The 18,895-nt window shown below is 43.2% G+C and overlaps 1 protein-coding gene across 1 annotated transcript in view; it reads left to right on the top strand.

The window, feature by feature from the left end:
- LOC138497475 (maternal DNA replication licensing factor mcm3-like) overlaps positions 1–18,895 on the top strand; it is a 345,395-nt gene that overhangs the window by 232,342 nt on the left and 94,158 nt on the right. The window contains exons 12-15 of the mRNA XM_069620977.1: positions 1,246–1,396; positions 3,781–3,921; positions 4,004–4,095; positions 4,166–4,263. Of these exons, the coding sequence (XP_069477078.1) occupies positions 1,246–1,396; positions 3,781–3,921; positions 4,004–4,095; positions 4,166–4,263 (482 nt within the window). The remainder of the gene's footprint in view (positions 1–1,245; positions 1,397–3,780; positions 3,922–4,003; positions 4,096–4,165; positions 4,264–18,895) is intronic.

The raw sequence follows: 18,895 nt of genomic DNA, 5'->3' as shown, positions 1-18,895 counted from the left end.
AGCAGTGGTGTTGGCTCACCCACTGCTCCCATGCCTGTTTCAGGGCCTGAACCAGCACCTCCTTCCTCCTAGGGTGGTGTTGCCCTCAGAACGGGTTCAGGCTCTTGTCCTATTCCTCCACCGCTGTCTGACCCTGTGCTCAGGTTGCTGCGGGGGCCAGCAGTGCATTCCTGGGCCCACTGTGTGCTTTGGGCACTATCCCAGAAGCCCTGCCAGTCATTTGTGGGGTCCTCCCCCAGCGGGTTAGCTCCTCCTGGCCTCATGCAGGGGGGCTGTCCTACTTCAATGGCCTCACACTTTGAACCGGGGGTGGGGGGGCATTGACTCACCTCCCCTCACTCCACGGGTCCGGATTCTTCCCTCCTCCAGTTGATAGCCTGTGCCGTCGGAGCACCTGTGGGTCATGTCCCTCCTCTACACAGTTCTCCAAGGCAGGCTTCTCCTGTTCTCGAGCAATTCGGGGCCGATTTCGGCCGTTCTGCCAGCTCACCTCACCTCACCTCATGTTCAGGTTGTGGGGCTGGGAGGGCCATACAAGTGGGGGCTCAAGTCCCTTTATGGGTCCAAGTATGGGAGGATCACAATGAGGCTCCGGACATCAGCTGGCTCCCCATTACACACTTGATGTCCAAATTACCCTAGAGTCCAGTGAAATGAGGCAGGCAGTTGGACTATACAAATCCTATACACGTGTATTTACACCCTGAACCCAAAGCCTAGCGTAATCAATCAAGAGGATTTGTGAATGGAGCACTATATAATCTAGACTCCAACATTTTAATCATTTTTGTACACCAAAATCTCATTGCAATGACGCTAGCAGCCTGATGAGGGACATCTAGCCTGGTGTTCAGATTAGCAATTTCAAAACTTTTCCAGGTGTGCAAGCGCTGAACATTGAGAAGTGTATAGGAAGATGTTGAGGTGGAATGTGCCGATTTGCATGTTTTGAATGTGTTTTACAAGGTTTCCTCTGATATTTACTAATTGTACATGTTGATTTCTCGAGGCATAATCTGTTTTTTTTTTTTTTTTTTTTTAATGGCCCCTTTTCACATGGGATTGCAATCGGAACACTTGACAAAAATTACGGGTTACCAGTCATTTAGAAGGTAGCCAACACTCTAAGCCAATGCTGGCTACCACGGTATATGCGTCTGCTCTATATGCTGATTTGTTTAAAATAAAATGTAAATCTTTATTTTGCATTTTAATCTGGGTTAATTTATGCTTGCTCTGGTACAGAGAGAAGATTGTAAGCATGCAGTTTATTCGAAAGTATATCCACGTGGCTAAACTTGTTAAACCAGTTCTTAGTCAAGAAGCCGCAGACTATATCGCTGAAGAATATTCCAAGATCCGCAGCCACGAGCAGATGAACAGTGAACGTGCAAGAGCAAGTATTTTTTTAACATATTTTTGCAATCTGAAGTAACATCTCTGCACCAAGAGGTACCATACAAATGTATCTTTTTATTGTAATATTTGCCAATGAAAATACTACTTGTCAATGATCAACTGTCTGCTCCTTGCGCTATGCTGCATCGCTAATACTAGGCACTGAGTGGCAGGGCGACGCGGGGGGCTGGCATGAGGCAGATTTGCTGTTGCATAGTCTGCCTCTCTTGGAGGTTTGGTGCCTAACCCTTCAGAACTTTCTTCGAAGTGATTTACTTTGAAGGAGTTCTGCCGAAAAAACTCAGGTGGAGGTAAGGGGTTTAAAGTGTTGGGGAGGGGCTTGGGGTAGGGAGACTAGTATAGAGAACGCAGGGGCATTGGGGGGGGGGACCCCGATTGAAAACAAAATCGATTTTCAGAGGTATGATTTCACCGGAATTCCTGTCAGTAAAATGACACAGAACCGGCTTGGTGATGACTTCTATGCAATCTCAGATTAACCTTGTGTTTACCCTTGAGGATAGGGGGTAATTGGCCAATCAGGGCTGGGGTTGAAGGGTTATTGGGCGAGTGGAATTAAACGAACAAAAAGATGTATCTATTTTGGGCCTAAAAGCTTTTTGGTTTTGCCCTCAGTTGTCAGCTGTATTTGACGTCAGTGGGCTACTGCGTAGCACAGGGGTGCACTGGGAGCCAAGAGGCCCTGGAAATAATTTTCAAAGTGGCCCCATATTTCACAATTTCAGCAAGCCTTTTCCTATGAGAACATTCGGAATGCCACACGAAGCCCAGGTGCAGTGGCCTACCGGGAAATCTCCAGTGTTGCCAATAGGCCATTCCACCCCTGGTGAAGCAGGGAAAAGGGTTGAGATTTGCTGAAGGTGCCCAGGGTTAATAGCCATTTTTAAAGAGTGGCACTTGACGAGAACTTAATTTTTGATTTTGTTATATTCTTATAACGCGCTGCAGTCCACAGGCATCGGGGAGCACACACAACCAGTAACCACATTAAACGGACAATTCAGCAGTGCTTTAAAGAGTCTGTGTTAATTGAACAGTAATGTCTTCAAGCGTTTGCAAAATGCAAAAATTGTCTCTCCAAAGATCCACTGGCAATCCGTTCCATGCATGTGTTGCCTGAACAGGGAATGACCGTCCCTTCCCTCTAGTTCTTTTCACCTTGGGGCATATTAGCCAATAGGTGTCCACGGAGCTAGTCAAACTCCCTTGCAGTTGCAGTAATACTTTCTTTGAAGTATATAGGGGAGGTTCTATGAAAACATTTGTGTCAATACATTTTAAACCAAATCCTGGTCTCAACTGGAAACCAATGGAGGTCTCTTCTTGCTGCCGTGATATACCTTTTTAGGAATATTTTTAATGATACGCATTGCATAATTTTGCAGTTTATAATTTCCTTATGCAGTTCTTACTAGCCCCACAAAGGATGGCATTACAATAATCCAATCAAGGTAGAATGGTGGCCCGCACCAGGGTTTTGCAAATCTTACTCGTAACATATGGCTTTACCGACTTAAGTCATGAGCTGAAGAGGCCTTCCCCCAACATGCCCTCAACAGCCTATTGCAAGAAATGATTCAATCCATTCAATGAGTTGCTGAGCATTGCCCCACCGAAGTTAGCGTGGCTAGGAGTTTTTTAATGATCTATGAGGGCAAAAGCTGCCAAATAATTAAAAGCAGCATCAGTACCCCCATACTGCTCCTATCTACAATGTTCAACATCTGCGCCTGGAGACCCAATAACGCACTTTGTACCATGGTTTGATCTAAAACAGACTGTCTGGGATGTAAACATTAGCCTCATCCAGATGTTCTTGCAGCTGTAGAGTGGCAACTTTGTCCACAATTCTTAAAAGGAACGGCACATTAGTTATTCTAAGATTCTAGAAAATATCAGTTCCCTAGTATTACTGGAGTTTGAAACAAATCTGCTTCAAAAATCCCTTCTCGGTACAAGGGCAGATCTCTACAGAGATAGAAAGGTAACTGGATTGAAATAAACCCTAGGAGACACCACTGGCCCACCTATTCAAATTGTGTGTACAGGTACCGGTTTTTGTACATTCTACCCACCTGCACCATGTCTGTTTTTACTGCTTTCTAATAATTGGTCAGTTTGGGTAATGGTGAAAATTGTTTGCATAATTTAGTGCAACACGCAATGTATTGTGCTTTTTGTTAAATTTGAGCAGGCCACTCTTTTGCATAGAAGTGTGAGGTGCTAGTTTTGTCCATGCATGGCATGGACATGCTGAATTTCAGAAACTGTTGCAAAAAGTACTCCATGTGTAAGGTTTCTATTTTGCTCCCTTTTTCATGATTTCTCCCTCAATTATGCTAATGTATTTCATTTGTTTAGACCATGCCAGTTACAGCAAGGGCACTGGAAACAATGATCCGATTGTCCACCGCTCATGCTAAACTTAGAATGAGCAAGACGATTGACAGTGAGGATGCTGAGGTTGCACTGGAGCTCGTTCAGTTTGCCTATTTTCAAAAGGTAGCTTGTTTGAAAAGTTACAATTCTTTTGTAAAGATCACAATGTGATGAAACCTGATGCATTTTAATATTGGATCTGCAGGTTTTGGAGAAAGGAAAGAAGAAAAAAGTTGATGAAGATGGAATAAATGGTACTGCTGCTAGCCAAGAATTGACAAGTCAGGGCAGTGTAAGGTAAGCTGCAGTTTCTGTCGCTGTACTAAATGTGTTCGAGATGTGCTTAATCGTGCTGTCTGTATTGTAGGAAAACCTCTAGACGTACATCAAAGGAGGAAGATTCTGAGATGGAAGTTACGCAGGATGCATACTCTTTCAGTGAAAAGAATGCAAGCCAGGAGCAAGGTAATCTATGGGGATATTCATTTAAACATTTAAATACTTTGTGGAATTCTGTGAAACCCTCGACTTTTATTGTTAAATTGCTCAAATACTGATCCATTATCCATTTCAGTAGCATTCCCCTTATCTAATAAAAGCTCTTCCAAGATTTCACCCTATGACCTTCAGGTTGAACACGGATCTCAACAGCAGCATGTGCTTTATGCCATTGAGCTTTTTAGTGGATTGTGTTAGGAAGTCATCCTGAATAACTGCTTTCTTTTAGCATTTATGCATCTTTATATGCAGGGAAGAACAATGCTTTTTTGAATGCGAAAGAGCGTTCAGTAGATAAAGTTATCCGATTTGATGGGAAGCAGTGACCTACTTACAATGGGATCAATTGGAGTGACATTCTGACCAGGTTGTGGGAGGGGGTAAATGAATCAGTCACTGGGGACAATACATGGTACACTTGCATGGATTAAGGACACAAAGTGCTGCTAGGTGGTACAGACGGCTATGTTGGGCATGTGACCATCATGGAAGTGAGAGTGGAGGCAAAAAATGCGGGACAGAGGCAGTTTAGAGGTGATGGGTAAAATCTTAGCTCAAAGTCAGATCAGGGGTAGGTAAAAAGGATACTTCTGAGGTGGGGAGGTAGTCTTTCAACTTGGCTTTGAAATAAATTGATGTGGACTCTTGCTTGGATGTCCGGGTGAAGAGAATCCCATGCAAGTGGAGCGAGAAGAGGGAAACCGCAGAAGTGGGAGGAAGCACAGGGTGATTTCCCATAAGGGTGGCGAAGAGGCAGAGTGGAGACTATGAGAACTCCTGTAGAGTTGGATGGAGGAGGATGGATACAGTGGTGCCTTACTGTGGACAGATTTGTGAACTAGGAGAACAAATTTAAATCTTGTTTTGCATTGTCTGCCCTCAAGCCTGGTGACCATGAGAGGAAGTAGGTGTGAAGTGAGGGAGTTCAGAAGCCTGGTAGCAAAGTTAACGAGCTTGTCATGAGGACAGTGTAGTTTGGGACACCAAAGTGAATGCTGGTGCAATAGTCCAGTTCAGGGAATACAAGAGTGGTTAAGAGATGATTGGCAGTGTTGAAAGGAATGAGATGCCTGATTCTCCTAATATTTAGGAGGTTAAGGTGAGCTGACCTTGCCGTTTTGGAGATAAATGAGATGTAAGAAGAGTCCTAGATGACACCAAGGTTTCTAGCTGAAGAGAAGGGGAGAATGTTGAGTGGGAACTTGAAAGTCAGGAATGGAGCCTCTCAGGAAAAGGTTGGTGCCAGAGAGATTGCAGGTGCAACACAGTGGGCGGATACGGGAACGCTACAGGCATCAACCCGCCTCGCGGATGATTACAGGGCACATGAGCACTATTGTCGGTCGGCTCGTGCTGTTATCCGGGAAGCTACATTAAGGGAGACGGCAAGGGTTTATCGCCTGCTCATGAAACTCGTGGCAAAGAAGAATGAACTAGGACGTGCGTGAAGCACAAGCACTCGCTTGGCTACCGAATTTAGTGTTGCGGCAACTTGGCTGTTAATGTTGAGACGACCCGTTCTCTGACCCAACTCCTCTACACAACCCCGAAGACTTGATAACAAGATATTATCACTGTGTACGGCATCAAAACGGAGGAGATCTTATTCTTCCGGGTACTTAGACTGAAGGGTAATGATAACCCATGGACTAAGAAAGTTACTATAACATCAAGAAGGATGTTATAAATGATTGTTGCAAAATAGAAACGGAGTTTCTTTGGTTTTCTGTCTTCTTAGTTGTGTAATTTTTGAATTGTGTTGCATGCTTCACTAACCTCATATGTTAGCCCCTGAAGAATTTCTGCGTACTCAACACAAGACCTTAAGATCGGAAAGAAACATGTTGGGCATGATGCGTGATTGTTAAGTGAGTTTAGGAAAGTGGCCCCGTGTGAACATCAGCACAGCACAAAACACTTTCTTTGCATAATCAACTAAACTAACATGTTGAATTATTGAGGGGGTAAAGTGTTGCATCTACCGCAGCGTTTGTGTTTCCTCTTCTGTTTGATTTTTAGAAGATCTGTTAGACACTACAACACAATAAGTGATTTTTTTTGGATTTTTTTAGTATTTGGATAAAATTGAAAATAAAATGTATATATTTTTGTATAAAGACCTTGGTTTGTCAGTAAAGGTTCTTGCTAATGCTGCTAACAATAAGAGCACTGGAATAGAAACCTTCCCAGCAAGGTAGCAATTATAACCACAAGGTTTGTGTTGTAAAGTATTATGGGTTGATCCCTTTACTGAAGGGTATGCTTGTTCTTTACACATCCCTTCACCTCTTTCTGTTGTGAAAAGGAGTCCTAGATGACACCAAGGTTTCTAGCTGAAGAGTAGGGGAGAATGTTGAGTGGGAACTTGAAAGACAGGAATGGTGATGGAGAGGGTGGGGGTGAGGGCAAGAGAAATTAGTATTTGGCATTAAAGAAGAGCATCTGTTTTGGAAGAGTTTACCATCAAATTGCAAAGCCATCCAATATTTAATGGTACAGAGACCATTTGAAATTTTGACTTGGATCAGAGGAAAGCTCAGGAAAAGATCAGATTTGGCAAATGTCTGCAAAAGAGTTGGTATCGGAACCCAAAGGTGGAGATTTGCGCCCAAAGAATAGAGTTGTGGAGAGGACCCAAGACTGAGCCTTATGGAACACCAACAGTTGGAGTGAGTTGAGGGGGGGTGTTGTTCCAGGAGACAGAGAATTGGCAAGATGATAGATGGGAACAATGCCGGCAAGGTCCCCATCATGACTCCCAAGGAAAAAGTATTAAGGAGATCAGCATGATTGTCCGTGTCAAAGGCAGTTGGTAGGACAAGGAGAATTGGGATGGATAGGTTGGAGTGCTTGGCAGAGGCGATTAAGTTGGAGACCTTCATGAATGTTTTCGTGGAGCGTGAAATATGCCTTTAGGGTGTCTCGAAGGTTGTGGATGTCTAAGAAATGGAGAAGACTGTTGAACACAACCCTTTCCAGCGCTTTAGAGCAGTGCCGAAGGAGAGACAGAGCGAATGTTCGCTGAAGGTTTGTGTCGGGCCCTTGCTTTTTTAGGAGAGAGGACCATGGCAATTTTGAAAATGGAGCGGAAGCAAGCAGTCGAAGGGCAGGTTGAAGAGTTCAGTGAGGTGAGATGCTACTAAAGGGGCAAGGCTTGACTAGCTGATGGAGCATGAGGGGTTAACCTTCATCAGTAGAAATGGGTAGAGTAGTTGGAGTGTACAATGTTGGAAGGAGAGTGGAAGGTTGGGAGAGAATCTCGAATGTTATTGTGCATCAAAGTATTCAGCTAGGACATTGGCTGTGAGTGGAGTTGATAGTCATAGGTTTAGGAGGTGTGAGTTTAGAGTGACCTATAGCTGGCGAGGATTGTTGGTGTCGATGAGTGCGAGGTAGAATTCCCCTTTTGCTCTATCAAGAGAGGACTTTAGAGTTCAGGACACAGAGGTAGAGTTACTCATTTGAGTGGGTACACCTCCATGTGTGCAGCAGCTGAGGTATTTTTGTGTGGAGACAACGCATGAATGGGTGACCCATAGTGGAGGATGCTTCGACTTGGGGGTGAAAGTTAGCAGTGGGGGGAAGTAAGAGGAGAATAGGCCTTGCAGTAGGGATTGGATGCTGGCAAAGGCAGTGATGGTGGAAGAGGCAACATGTGGAGGAGGAGAGACCTGTAAGAGAAAGGGAGGAATGGCAGATGTTTTAACTTTCCTTTTAGTAATAGGTTAGGCAAGTGGTGAGGAAAGGTTGGAGGGAGGAAAGGAAATGGTGGTGGAAATTAATTAATTGATTGAATAGGGATGGTGTGACCGTATTAGTGGATGAAAGATGGGAGGAGATGAATAGGAGATCCAAAGAATTAACCCCATTGTGGGTTGGTAGGTTATGGCTAGAGTGGAGAACATGGTCACCAAGAAAAAACTGAAGTGATTGGAGAGGGAAAGTTGAAGTCGCCTAAGAGAATGAGGTAATGGTTAGTGGAAAGAGGATCAAGGTGTTGCCCAAGTTAATCAAAGAATGGTCCAGTGGGACAAAGAGCGCGATAATGGAGATGTGAACCAAGTGAGGTGGAGCAATAGTAGAGATGGTGAATTCAAGAGGTAGGAGAGGATATGGCGTTGGAGATTTGTGAGGCGATTAGGCAGGAAAAGAAGTGTTAGCGCTGCCAACTCTGCCAGTTAGACGAGTGTGAATGAAGGATAATTTGCTAATTTGCTGTTGTGTAGGGCTGCCATAGTGGCAGTGGCAGATGCAGAAATCCAGGTTTCAGTGACGGCAAGATCTAGTGGAGGAGACCAGGTATGAAAGTAGTTTGTGATAAAGGAGGTTTTGTTGCATACAGACTGAGCGTTCCAGTGTGCAATGTCTGTATGCGTTGGAGTAGAAAAGTTGAGTCCTGGAGGAAAAAAGGTGAGGTGGATCAGTGTTGGGGGGAGGTGTGGTTTGCATGTTGGCTTTGTTCATTAGAAGTAGGTGGTGCAAGAGAGGTGGAGTAGTGGGAGTTTCGAGATACGAGTTTTATGATGGGGTTAGGAAAGGACTTTGTCACGTGATTGGAGAAAGTGAAGGGAGAGGCGTAGGAGCAGCCAGGAATTAATACATTATAGGCTAGTACCACAGTCTGGAGGGACATCGCCGTAATTGCCAAGCCAGAGGTATTCAAAGGTGCAGCAGGTAGAGGGCAAAGGCTCATAGACGGAGGGGCTTGTCTTCGCCCTTCACTGTTCTGGCCCGGGCTGGACGCTCCTATGAAGTTCAGAGAAGATGTTTCATGCTTCTGTCACCTGATCGCTTAGTCAGTGGTTGGTCTCTGATTTTATGGATACTGGATGCCATTGTAGCCATAAAACAGTCCTTTTAGTTCCTGCTTTAACAAGAGCGAGGGTTGCTAATTTTTTTAATGGCTAAATCCAAATGCAGTCTTGGGTACAAACAGCATATTTCTGTATTTGCCTATAAAGCTCACATTTGCTTCACTATGTATGTGTAACTTTATAGAGCAACAAATTGCAACATTTTGTGTTGCAAAGTGGAACAGTAGCAGAAAGAAGGCACTGGTGACTTATGTGGGCAATTTGGAGCATAAAGTATTCAGCTTTTGATGAAAATAAAAATGGCAGTCCATCAGGTGGAAGGTAAGTGGGAGAGCATGCCATAATTTGGGGACGAGGTATGAAAAGGCCTCTGATATTTTTATACAGGAGGAGCAATACTCTCGATCAGAAAAGAACATTCAATAGATAAGAAATTGGATTTGACGAGAAGCAGTGAGATTCCTACAATGGAGTGAGCTTGAGAGACCTTCTGACCAGGCTGTGGAGGGGAGTAGATGGAACAGTCACCGGCGAAAATACATAAGTAGACCTACATAGATGAAGGACATTGGACATTTTTACTTGCAGGTAGTAGGCCAGCTGTGCTCGTGATCTGACCACGATGGATGAAGTGCCAGAGTGGAATCAGAGGAAGTGAGGGACAGGTTAGAGGTGAGGGGAAATGGCAGATGAGTTAGGTTGAGAGGCAAATTGGAGGCGAGGAAGTAGGCTTTTAGTTTGGTTTTGAACAAATCCGCATGGACCGTTTCTCGAATGTCCCGGCAAAGAGAATTCCATGCAAGTGGAGCAAGAAAAGGTGCGTAAGCGAGAGGAAGCAACAGGGAGGACGAGGAGCCACAACGGTAGTAGAGGCAAAGCGGAGATTATGAGAAGGTTTGTAGAGTTCGATGGAGGATAGATCTGGTGGTGTTTTACCATGGATAGATTTGTGAACCAGGAGGAGAAATTGAAGTCTGGCCCTGTTTTGCATCATCCGCGATCCAGCCTGGTGATGGTACTGAGTCTTGGTAGCGAAGTTAATGATTTTTGTCGACAGGACATAGGCATAGTTGGGGTAATCAAAGAGGATGCGGGCGCAGTAGTTCCGTTTAGAGAAGTCAAGAGATGCTTGGCAGGCGTTGAGCAGAAGGGGTGCCTGATTTTCCTAATGTTTAGGAGGTTGCAGAGAACTACTGTTCCAGGTTTTGCGATGAAAGTAGAGAAGGTGTGGGAAGATTCATAGATGCTGAGGTTTCTAGCTCTTGGGCTTTATACCGTACGTGATTGACCTTCTGTGCTGCATGATGCTGAAGGGAGCGATTTGCAAAACAAATGAAAATAAAGCCGCGATAGATTCAAACATTAAACCATCTAGGCAACAAATGTATGGTTTGTGAGATCTGCTGGATAATGTGCAGTAATAGGCACTGATGAGATGCGGTTGAGCTATGCCCCAAGTGTTATGAAATTAAGAATTAAGTCGTTCTGGATGCCTGACGGGGGAATACTCTGACTCCATCATGTAAAATGTGTCCTTATGTCCTGATGAAGGCCCGCACACAATGTATGAAGAATGTTGTGGGATGGGCGGCTCCTAAAAAACTGGCCGATGTGTCAACCTTTATTGTACATCTCATCCTAATAGTTGCAGTGAGCAAAGGGAATGTTTCCCTGAGTGCAAACAATTAATCTAATCCTGCAATTGCACTTTATTAATTGTTCAGCTAGTGGAAATAATTGGTTAAAGAGCTACCGGATGGCCAATAATGCTGAATCTACATTAGCTGTGATTGGTATTGGTCCGACATGGGAGGAGTGAGTTTGGGGTGCCCTGTAGCCAGCAAGGATGATTGGAGTTGGTCAGTGAGGGTTAGGTAGAATTCCTGCTTTAGCAAGAGTGGACTTAAGACAGCGAAAAGGGCCGAGAGGTAGAGTTGCAGGTCCTCGTGGCAGTGGGAACACCTCAATTTGTGGAGCAGCTGGTGCATGTCTGTGCGGAGAGAGCGTATGAATGGGGTGACCTGTCGCTGAGGGGGTGCTGAGACTTGGGGGTGAAAGTAAGCGGTGGGTAGTGAGAGGAGAATGAGTTGTACAGTAGGAATTGAAAGCTGGAGAAGGCAGTGATGATGGAAGAGCTAGAGAAGGTAGTGTTGGTAGAAAGGGCAAGTCGTAAAAATAAAATGGGGGAGGGGGGAGAGACTCCATACATGTCAAATGGGGAGTGATGTCACCAGGAATTAGCTTATCCGTGACTTATGCACATTTCTTAATTGGCTTTGCATAACGGAATGAAGTGCAATGGGTGACTAGGCATTTTCGTTTAAAAAAACACAAAATATAACCCAAGCAATTATATTTTCCTCTCATAGTGTTGGAAAATGTTAAGAGGTGCACTTTAAAACCCAAGAATTGATGCCCACGATGGTGGTGGAAACAATGGAGTAATCCGATATGGATGGTGACGGTAGTATTAGTGGCTGAGAGAGAGGTGGAGTTAAATAAGGGATCCAAAGTTTCCCCATGTGTGGGTATGTAGGTTATGGATGGAGTGGAGAGCGTGGTCCCTAAGAAAATACTGACGTTCAGATTTCTGAGAGGGAAGGTTAAAGTCACCTAAGAGAATGAGGTGATGCTTGTTGGAAAAAGAATCCGAGTTGCCCAAGATCATCTATGAATGGTCCAGTGGGACCAGGAGGGTGATATATGGAGATGTGAATTGAGTGAGGCAGAGAAATAGAGATGGTAAATTCAAAAGAGCTAGGAGGGGACATGCCATTGAGGATTTGTGAGGCATTGAGGCGTGAAGAGTAATTGTCCACCTCCACCTCTGCCAGTCGAGAGTGAATGGAGGATATTTGAGTTGTGCAAGGCCATCACTTGCCAAGAGTGTTTGTGTCAGATGGAGAAATACAGGTTTCAGTTATAGCAAGAAGGTCTAGGGGAGGAGAGCTGGAAGTAGTCGGTGATGAAGGAAGTTTTGTTGCATACAGATTGAGCATTCCAGAGTGAAATGTTCAGTTGATGAGGTAAGGAAGAGTAGCGCAGTGAAGTCTGGGAGGACGAGATGAGATGGATAGGTGTTAGAGGAGGTATGGTTAGATTGTCAGCATTTGTTGGAAGGAGTTGGAAGAGGGATGCAGTAGTGAGTTTCGAGTTATGAGTTTTATAATGGTATTGGGGAAGGAGGAAGTTGTGTAATTGGAGATCGTGTAGGGAGAGATGTGTAGGAGCAGCAGCAGGAGTGAATGCATTATATGGGGTAGCACTGTGTGGAGAGACAGTACAGTAATTGGGTAGCTAGGGGTATTTGCAGGTGTATGAAATTGTTTTAGTGGAAAGTTGGATTTGAATGGTGATAACCCAATGGCGACATTGTTAATGCAAGGGCTGATCACTGTAGATTGTTGACAGCCCAACAAACGTATCCTAGTTTTCAATATGGAGTTTGAACCTCTTAGGTAGTTGGAGGGGTTGTGGGACGAGCTTCGGTGAATTGCCACTTTTCTAGAAGCAAACTACCCCCCACCCCACCCATTACCCTCAAAGAAGAATATAATGCCATATGTAGCTATAAGGTCCAGAAGGCCCAGGTCCAGGTAGTGTGTCAATAGATATATTGAAGGAAGAGCCCCTCACCTGGACACATTTTGTGGAAGAATTTATGGCAGCATTTAAGTTAAATAAGGTGCCAGATTAATGGCACAAAGCAGAAATGGTGCCAATTTACAAAGGTTGGACGGGAGAACCCTGGCAACTATAAGACAATGTCATTGCTTGATGGCTGCAGTAAGTTAAGGTTTATTTACAAAGGTAATCCACAGGACTTGGCAAATTCGACCAGCCTCACTAACCGTCTCCAGGTGGGATTTCAACAGGGGACCAGTAACTGTGGATCAATGCTTTTGTTTGTCCCCCATCTTGCAACAGTACAGAATTTTAAGAAAAATTAGATTTTACGCAGTCTTCGTCGATTTGAAGACTGCGTTCAATTGTGTCCCCAGAAATCAACTTTGGCAGGTCCTGGAGAGTGGGGTTGGGGGTGCCTGATTCATTATTAGCTGTAATTCACCAACTCCATACTGACAACACAGCTGTCATGCGATGGGGACTTGGCGGAGAGACCACTGAATCATTCAGTCAACGGGGGCATGCAACAAGGCTGTGTCCTTGCCCTGCTCCTATTTTGTATGCACATCAATGAGCTAATCCTAGAATTGACTAAATCTCGAGCAGAGATATTTGACTCCCTGAGGTTGGGTGCCGACATATTGTCTGTGCTATTCTTCAGATGCTCCCGTTCTGTTGGTAACATCACCAATGGGATTAAACACAGTCTGGAGTGTTTAGTTGATGCATGCAATCGAATGTGACTGACTCTAAATAAAAAAAAGACCAAGGTTATGGTGATATGGCCCAAGATATTAAAACCTTGCGACTGGTTCCTTGAGGTCAATGGTACTAAATGGTAACGGGTCAATTTGTTTTATAACCATGGCGTGTGGTTCTTATACACTAGCTGTTGCGCTGCACATTATCCGGGGAAAAATATTGGTGGCCTAAGGAAATTCTTCGTGGAGCATGGAAAGCGCAGTAGCACCAGCAATTGAATTTTACAAAATACAAACCTACTTCTGCATCCCTATATGGTGCAGAGTTATGGGACCATAACGACTGTCAAAAGCTGGCCCTAAGTTTTTGAAGTTGCTCTTTAGACTTCCAAGGAGATTTCTGACCAGCCCACTGCTTTTGGAGTGTGGGTTGATGCTGGTTTCTAGTGCGATATCCCTAAAGCTGGTCATTTATTGGGTTAGGCCTTGGGTGATCCTGGACTATTAAAGTTCCGAGAGGCTCTAACCCACATATCCGAGCCACCAGTAGGGCACTCTCTTGCTTGGGTACATCCTATTAAACTGCAGTTCAAACGCACTCAACTTAAGCGATTCTCTTTTTTTTTTGTTGCTAATTCCAGAGCTAACCACATGCAGCAAGTGTATTGTGAAGCTCCCAGCCCAGCGAGCTGTGTGAACTACTGGAAAACATGTTCACGTTTGAAACAGATGTACATAACCTAGCAAAAAATTATTTCCCACTCTTCATCAGCTTGGCACTGTTCCCAATTTTCTTGTGTTTAGAGTATGTGGTTTGCTGCCTCCTCGGATATATCCTATGACTGGTCAGGATGATAATTAGTTACTAATAGGGTTTTAGCCCTGGTTGGCGCCAATACCACTGGAAAGATAAGGAAGACTCAATTTCCACATTATGATTTAATTCAGCATGTTTTATTGTTATTTTGTTAGTTTCACCCGAGTGTTATTTAAGTCCTGCTTTATTCAGATGTTGTTTGAAGGCGAGTTCTTGCTTGGTTTTTTATTATGTATGACCTTTGTACTGGGTAGTCGCAGTTGCGTCACGGAGACTTATATTGTTGATATACTAGTACTTTGTTCCAAGCTAGTTTAGTTTGCTCGATAGTCGCAGTTACATCACTGGAACTATTGTTCCAATTTAAGATTGTGATTTTTGTATTGTATGCTCTTGAATTGCAGTTTCGTTGGCCCCAGTTTCCTCACTGGAGCTGTGTTGTTGATTAGGTTGAGGGTCAACCAAGTTAAATTATACAAATTTCTTTAAATTCCAGTTGCCTCACTGGCACTTCTGTTGTTGGTAAGGTTTATGGTAAACTATGTTTGTTTTATGTCCCGGTTTTGTGGTAAAACCGTTTGTCCCTTAGGTCCCGACACGTTTTTCCCCGTCCCTTTGGGGCAGTTCCTCAGGGAAGGGTTTGTTTCCCTGTTAGTTTAGCTCTTTTTTCTGATTGTTTTTAAGAAGAGGATGTTATTCCTTGCAATTCCTAATAGAAAAGATATGCATATGGTACATTAAGATAAGCACTGGGTTTTACAAAAATGTGGACGTATACATAGCACATTGCTGTTCGCAGTTTGTATGGTTACAGGAGTACTTACTCGTAGTCTATGGTACACTTCAAGATGTATACTGAAATTCACTGCTTTTCTGGCAAAGTTTCAACAGACGGTTGTGGCTCTATAAAGAAAGGATAAATTCCATCAGTAATTGGCTTTATGGTGAGTTCAAGTTTCAGCTGTCACATGTCTCGAGAGCATGATTATTTTACTATCAAAAGACATTTGCTTGGCGATGGTAACTAATCGCAGTATAGGATTCAACTTAAATATTTTAGATTTGTAAGAGGAAAAGAACGGTTGCTAGTCTAAAGGGCTCCATCGTTTGACTTACTTGCTTGGTCTTGTTTCCGTCGCCGCTCATACGCAGTCTGCGGTGGGACTCGCGTTGGATTACGAATGCTTTGTTTATTTACTTCCTTACCCGTGATCGCGTCTGTTATGATGTCATCGCGTTGGTCACGTGATGCCTCGTTGGCGTGCCTTGGTTGCGTCCGCCATTTTGGATCGGGTTAGATTTCTATATTGTTTAGGAGTGTGTTTGGCGGCCTCCATTTTGGTATGGGGTAAATTTATGCTGTAATCTTAACAATTTTTAAGGCTTTCCCTAAATTTATTTCGGTTACCTTTTTTAGAAGAATTTCTTTTAGACTTTGCATTGCATCTTGTAATGTGTGGGATATTTACTGGTATTTTTATATACTGTTGTGAAAAAATACGAGCTAAATTGTCTAGTTGTGTTATAGTATTTTGTATTTTCTCCCTGAATAGTCATTAAGCTGGGACTGAGAAAACTGCAATTGGTGTCGTATTATGATCAATTGGGTGAGAGGCAGATATTTACCTGTATGATCATAGTGATGTCAGCTCTGCTTTATAAATTGCGGTGAAATGGAGAGAAGATTTATAGAAAATTAAAGTTCCCGGTCTGAATTCAGACCTATATGGCATGTGTCCATATTACATATCCATTTTGCTTCTCTTTGACGGAGCAGGCGTTCAGGATTGCCTCCTCTAGGTGGTGGTTTCACTTTCTCAAGGCCAAAGAATGTTAGATCGTTAAGGTCTGCTACCTCGTGGTGATTGATGCAATTAATTGCTATAGGAGATTGGATATCTTTGTTTTTTATTGCTCTTTGTTTTTTATTGCTCTGAGATGTTCTCCAATTCGAGTTTTGAGTTTCCTAGTTGTGCTTCCAATGTAAATTTTGGTGCAGTGTCATTTGATGGCCCAAATTACAAATGTGCTATTGCAATTTAGGAGTTGCTCAATTTCTCTGGTTTTTCCTGTGAGTAGTTAGACCAGTTTCTTTCCATTCTCCGAGTAGTTGCATATTTGGCAGTTTCAACATTTATAGTTGCCTTTGAGTGGTGCCTGTAGTCAAGTTGATGTTGTTGTGATTGATGTGTTAGGTGGTGCTTGGTAGTAAGACGGACTTGGTTTGTCTTTTAAGCTTGGGACTTTCCTGAAAGTGATTGTTGGATGCTCATCCATTGTGTCTTGTAGATCTTGATCTGTCTGTAGAATACTCCAATTTTTTGACTATTTTTTTGATTGTGTGGTTGTACGTAGTGATGAACCTGGTCTTGGGAAAGTGAAGATGGGCTTGGGATGCCGGTTTGTCCTATAGCAATTGCGTTATTGGTCTTGTTGAGGTTTTGTTGTAGCTTCTATTTACTAGTTTTTTGCTATATCCTCTGTTAACAAAATTGCTTTTGGTATTTTGTACATGTTTTTCGAATTCTTTGTAGGTGGAACAGTTCCTTTTGATGCATAACATCTCTCCAAATGAAATATTGTTGATGACATGTGATGGATGATTGCTGGTTGCGTGTAGGGTACTATTGACTGCTTTGGGTTTGACAAAGAGGGTGGTCAAAATCCTCTTGTGAATATATAGATCAATGTCCAGAAAGTTAATTCTTGTTTTGCTGCATTGCATTGTCAGAGTGAGTTTGTAGGTATTGGTATTGAGATGGTGCAGGTACTGATCCAATTTTTCTTTTATTGCTGTTCCAAATGAATATGATATCATCTATGTACCTTGCCCAAAAAGTGATGTTATCTTCCGTAAATGATGGGTGCCGCCATGTGTGCTCAAGCTCGTAATGCCCATGTATAAATTGGCATATGATGGGGCGAACTTGGCACCCATGGCTGTACATTACCTGGCCAAATTCACTAGCAACTGGATGGACACTAATTCTGATATGTCTGTCTGGCATTGATGTGGAAACTATTTTGCTTTTTAGGATTTTATTTGTGATTCACTGAAGGACTTGAGGTTGCTGTATCTGTTTCCAGGAGTTGAGTTTTCTCCAAAGCACTTATTTCCATAGAAGATAGAGGACCACCTGCTGCAGATGAATCTGGCACCAAGGGGAGATGTTCACATATATATACATTGCTGTGGAGCCCCATGAAGGTTCCTTGTCTCATGTATGTTGTGATTTGTTACAGGTGTGGCAACAGCAAAATGCATTTTCAAATAGAGCATTAGACAACACCATGTTTACATATACAGTTTCTACTAGAGCCACAACATGTTTGTCAGTTACCAGAATGTGTAGGCCCATACATGGCCATAGGATCGTAACCCGTGTATTGAAAGAAGTTGCAAATTGAACGATGCAGCTAGTATCTTAGATAACAGATGGTAATGACCATGTAAGGTGAAATTACCTTTAAATGTAATAACCTCACTACTAATTGACCCAATTAGGATGTGGGAGATTTATAACACACCTACTCTGAAGGCTGCCAAATTTACCAGCAACTGGAGGGACACGAATTCTGATCTTTGTCTGTGTGCCATTACTAGTTAGGATTTTTTTTTTTTTTTTTTTTTTTTTTGTGTGCGATTCACTGAAGCTGAATCTGTTAGTCATGAAGGCCAGTGTTCGCAGAGCAGCAGAAGCATTGTTATGCCAGATAACCACTGACTTCAACAATGGGCCTCATTATGAGTCCGGCAGTAACCCGCCAGTGCTACCGGTGGGTTGCCGCCGGGGTAACACTTTACAGGTGCCTGACATTTTGGTGCCAACGGGACATTACAAGTCCCGACCGATCGGGACATCGGGCGTCAGTAAATGTTAGTCCCCATTACTGAACTTGTATATCAAGTAACCCGGCAGTAACTGTCAGAGGTCGCAGGAGCTGTTCCTAGATTGATCACAGATGCTTTTTTTGGGTCTCCTGACCTCTGCAGGCAGATGGAAAGAGGGCTACTGGTGATTTTTTTTTGGGGTATGCTTATATGCATACTGATATGCTTTTTCTTTCAGCACAGCCCTGTTAGGCAAGAATTGATTTAGTCTCCCTGTGGGAGATTACACAAACCTTGTCCTCTTGGTATTGGGTAACCCAACTATTGGTATAGGTCTGTACTACACATATTGGTAGTGGCTGACAGCCAGGCTTATCTCAAGAGGGGTAAATGTGAGCTGTAGCAAAGAAATCCACAAATACAAGTAGCCAAGTAACACTTACTTTACACTCAAGCTTTTAGTTAAAATTATTATTAAACAGTCTTTTTAAATAAGCATTCTTTAAAAAGGGCAATGTATGCAACAATCAAATACACTTTAAATATTTCCACACAATCAACCCAAAGTTTGTAGATGCTCGTTAGAGATGCTTCTTACACACTTTCTACACGCTGAGGTGATTACACTAACTAGGACAGTAATTACATTTATATATCACTAGGACACTTGGTAGATTCTGAGGCTTTCAGAAAGGTTAAGGGAAGGCAAAGGTAAACCGTTTCTTCAAGCATGTGAGCAATTTAAATCTTCCAATGAAGTCTAGATGACAACCTTTCCCAGCAATATTTGTTAAAAACCAATCTATCA

Source organism: Ambystoma mexicanum, chromosome 5q (assembly GCF_040938575.1).
Source record: "Ambystoma mexicanum isolate Mex_15411 chromosome 5q, UKY_AmexF1_1, whole genome shotgun sequence".
In the NCBI taxonomy this organism is placed as follows: Eukaryota; Metazoa; Chordata; class Amphibia; order Caudata; family Ambystomatidae; genus Ambystoma; species Ambystoma mexicanum.
The sequence above is the reverse complement of the archived record's forward strand: the minus strand, read 5'-3'. Positions and strand labels throughout refer to the sequence as shown.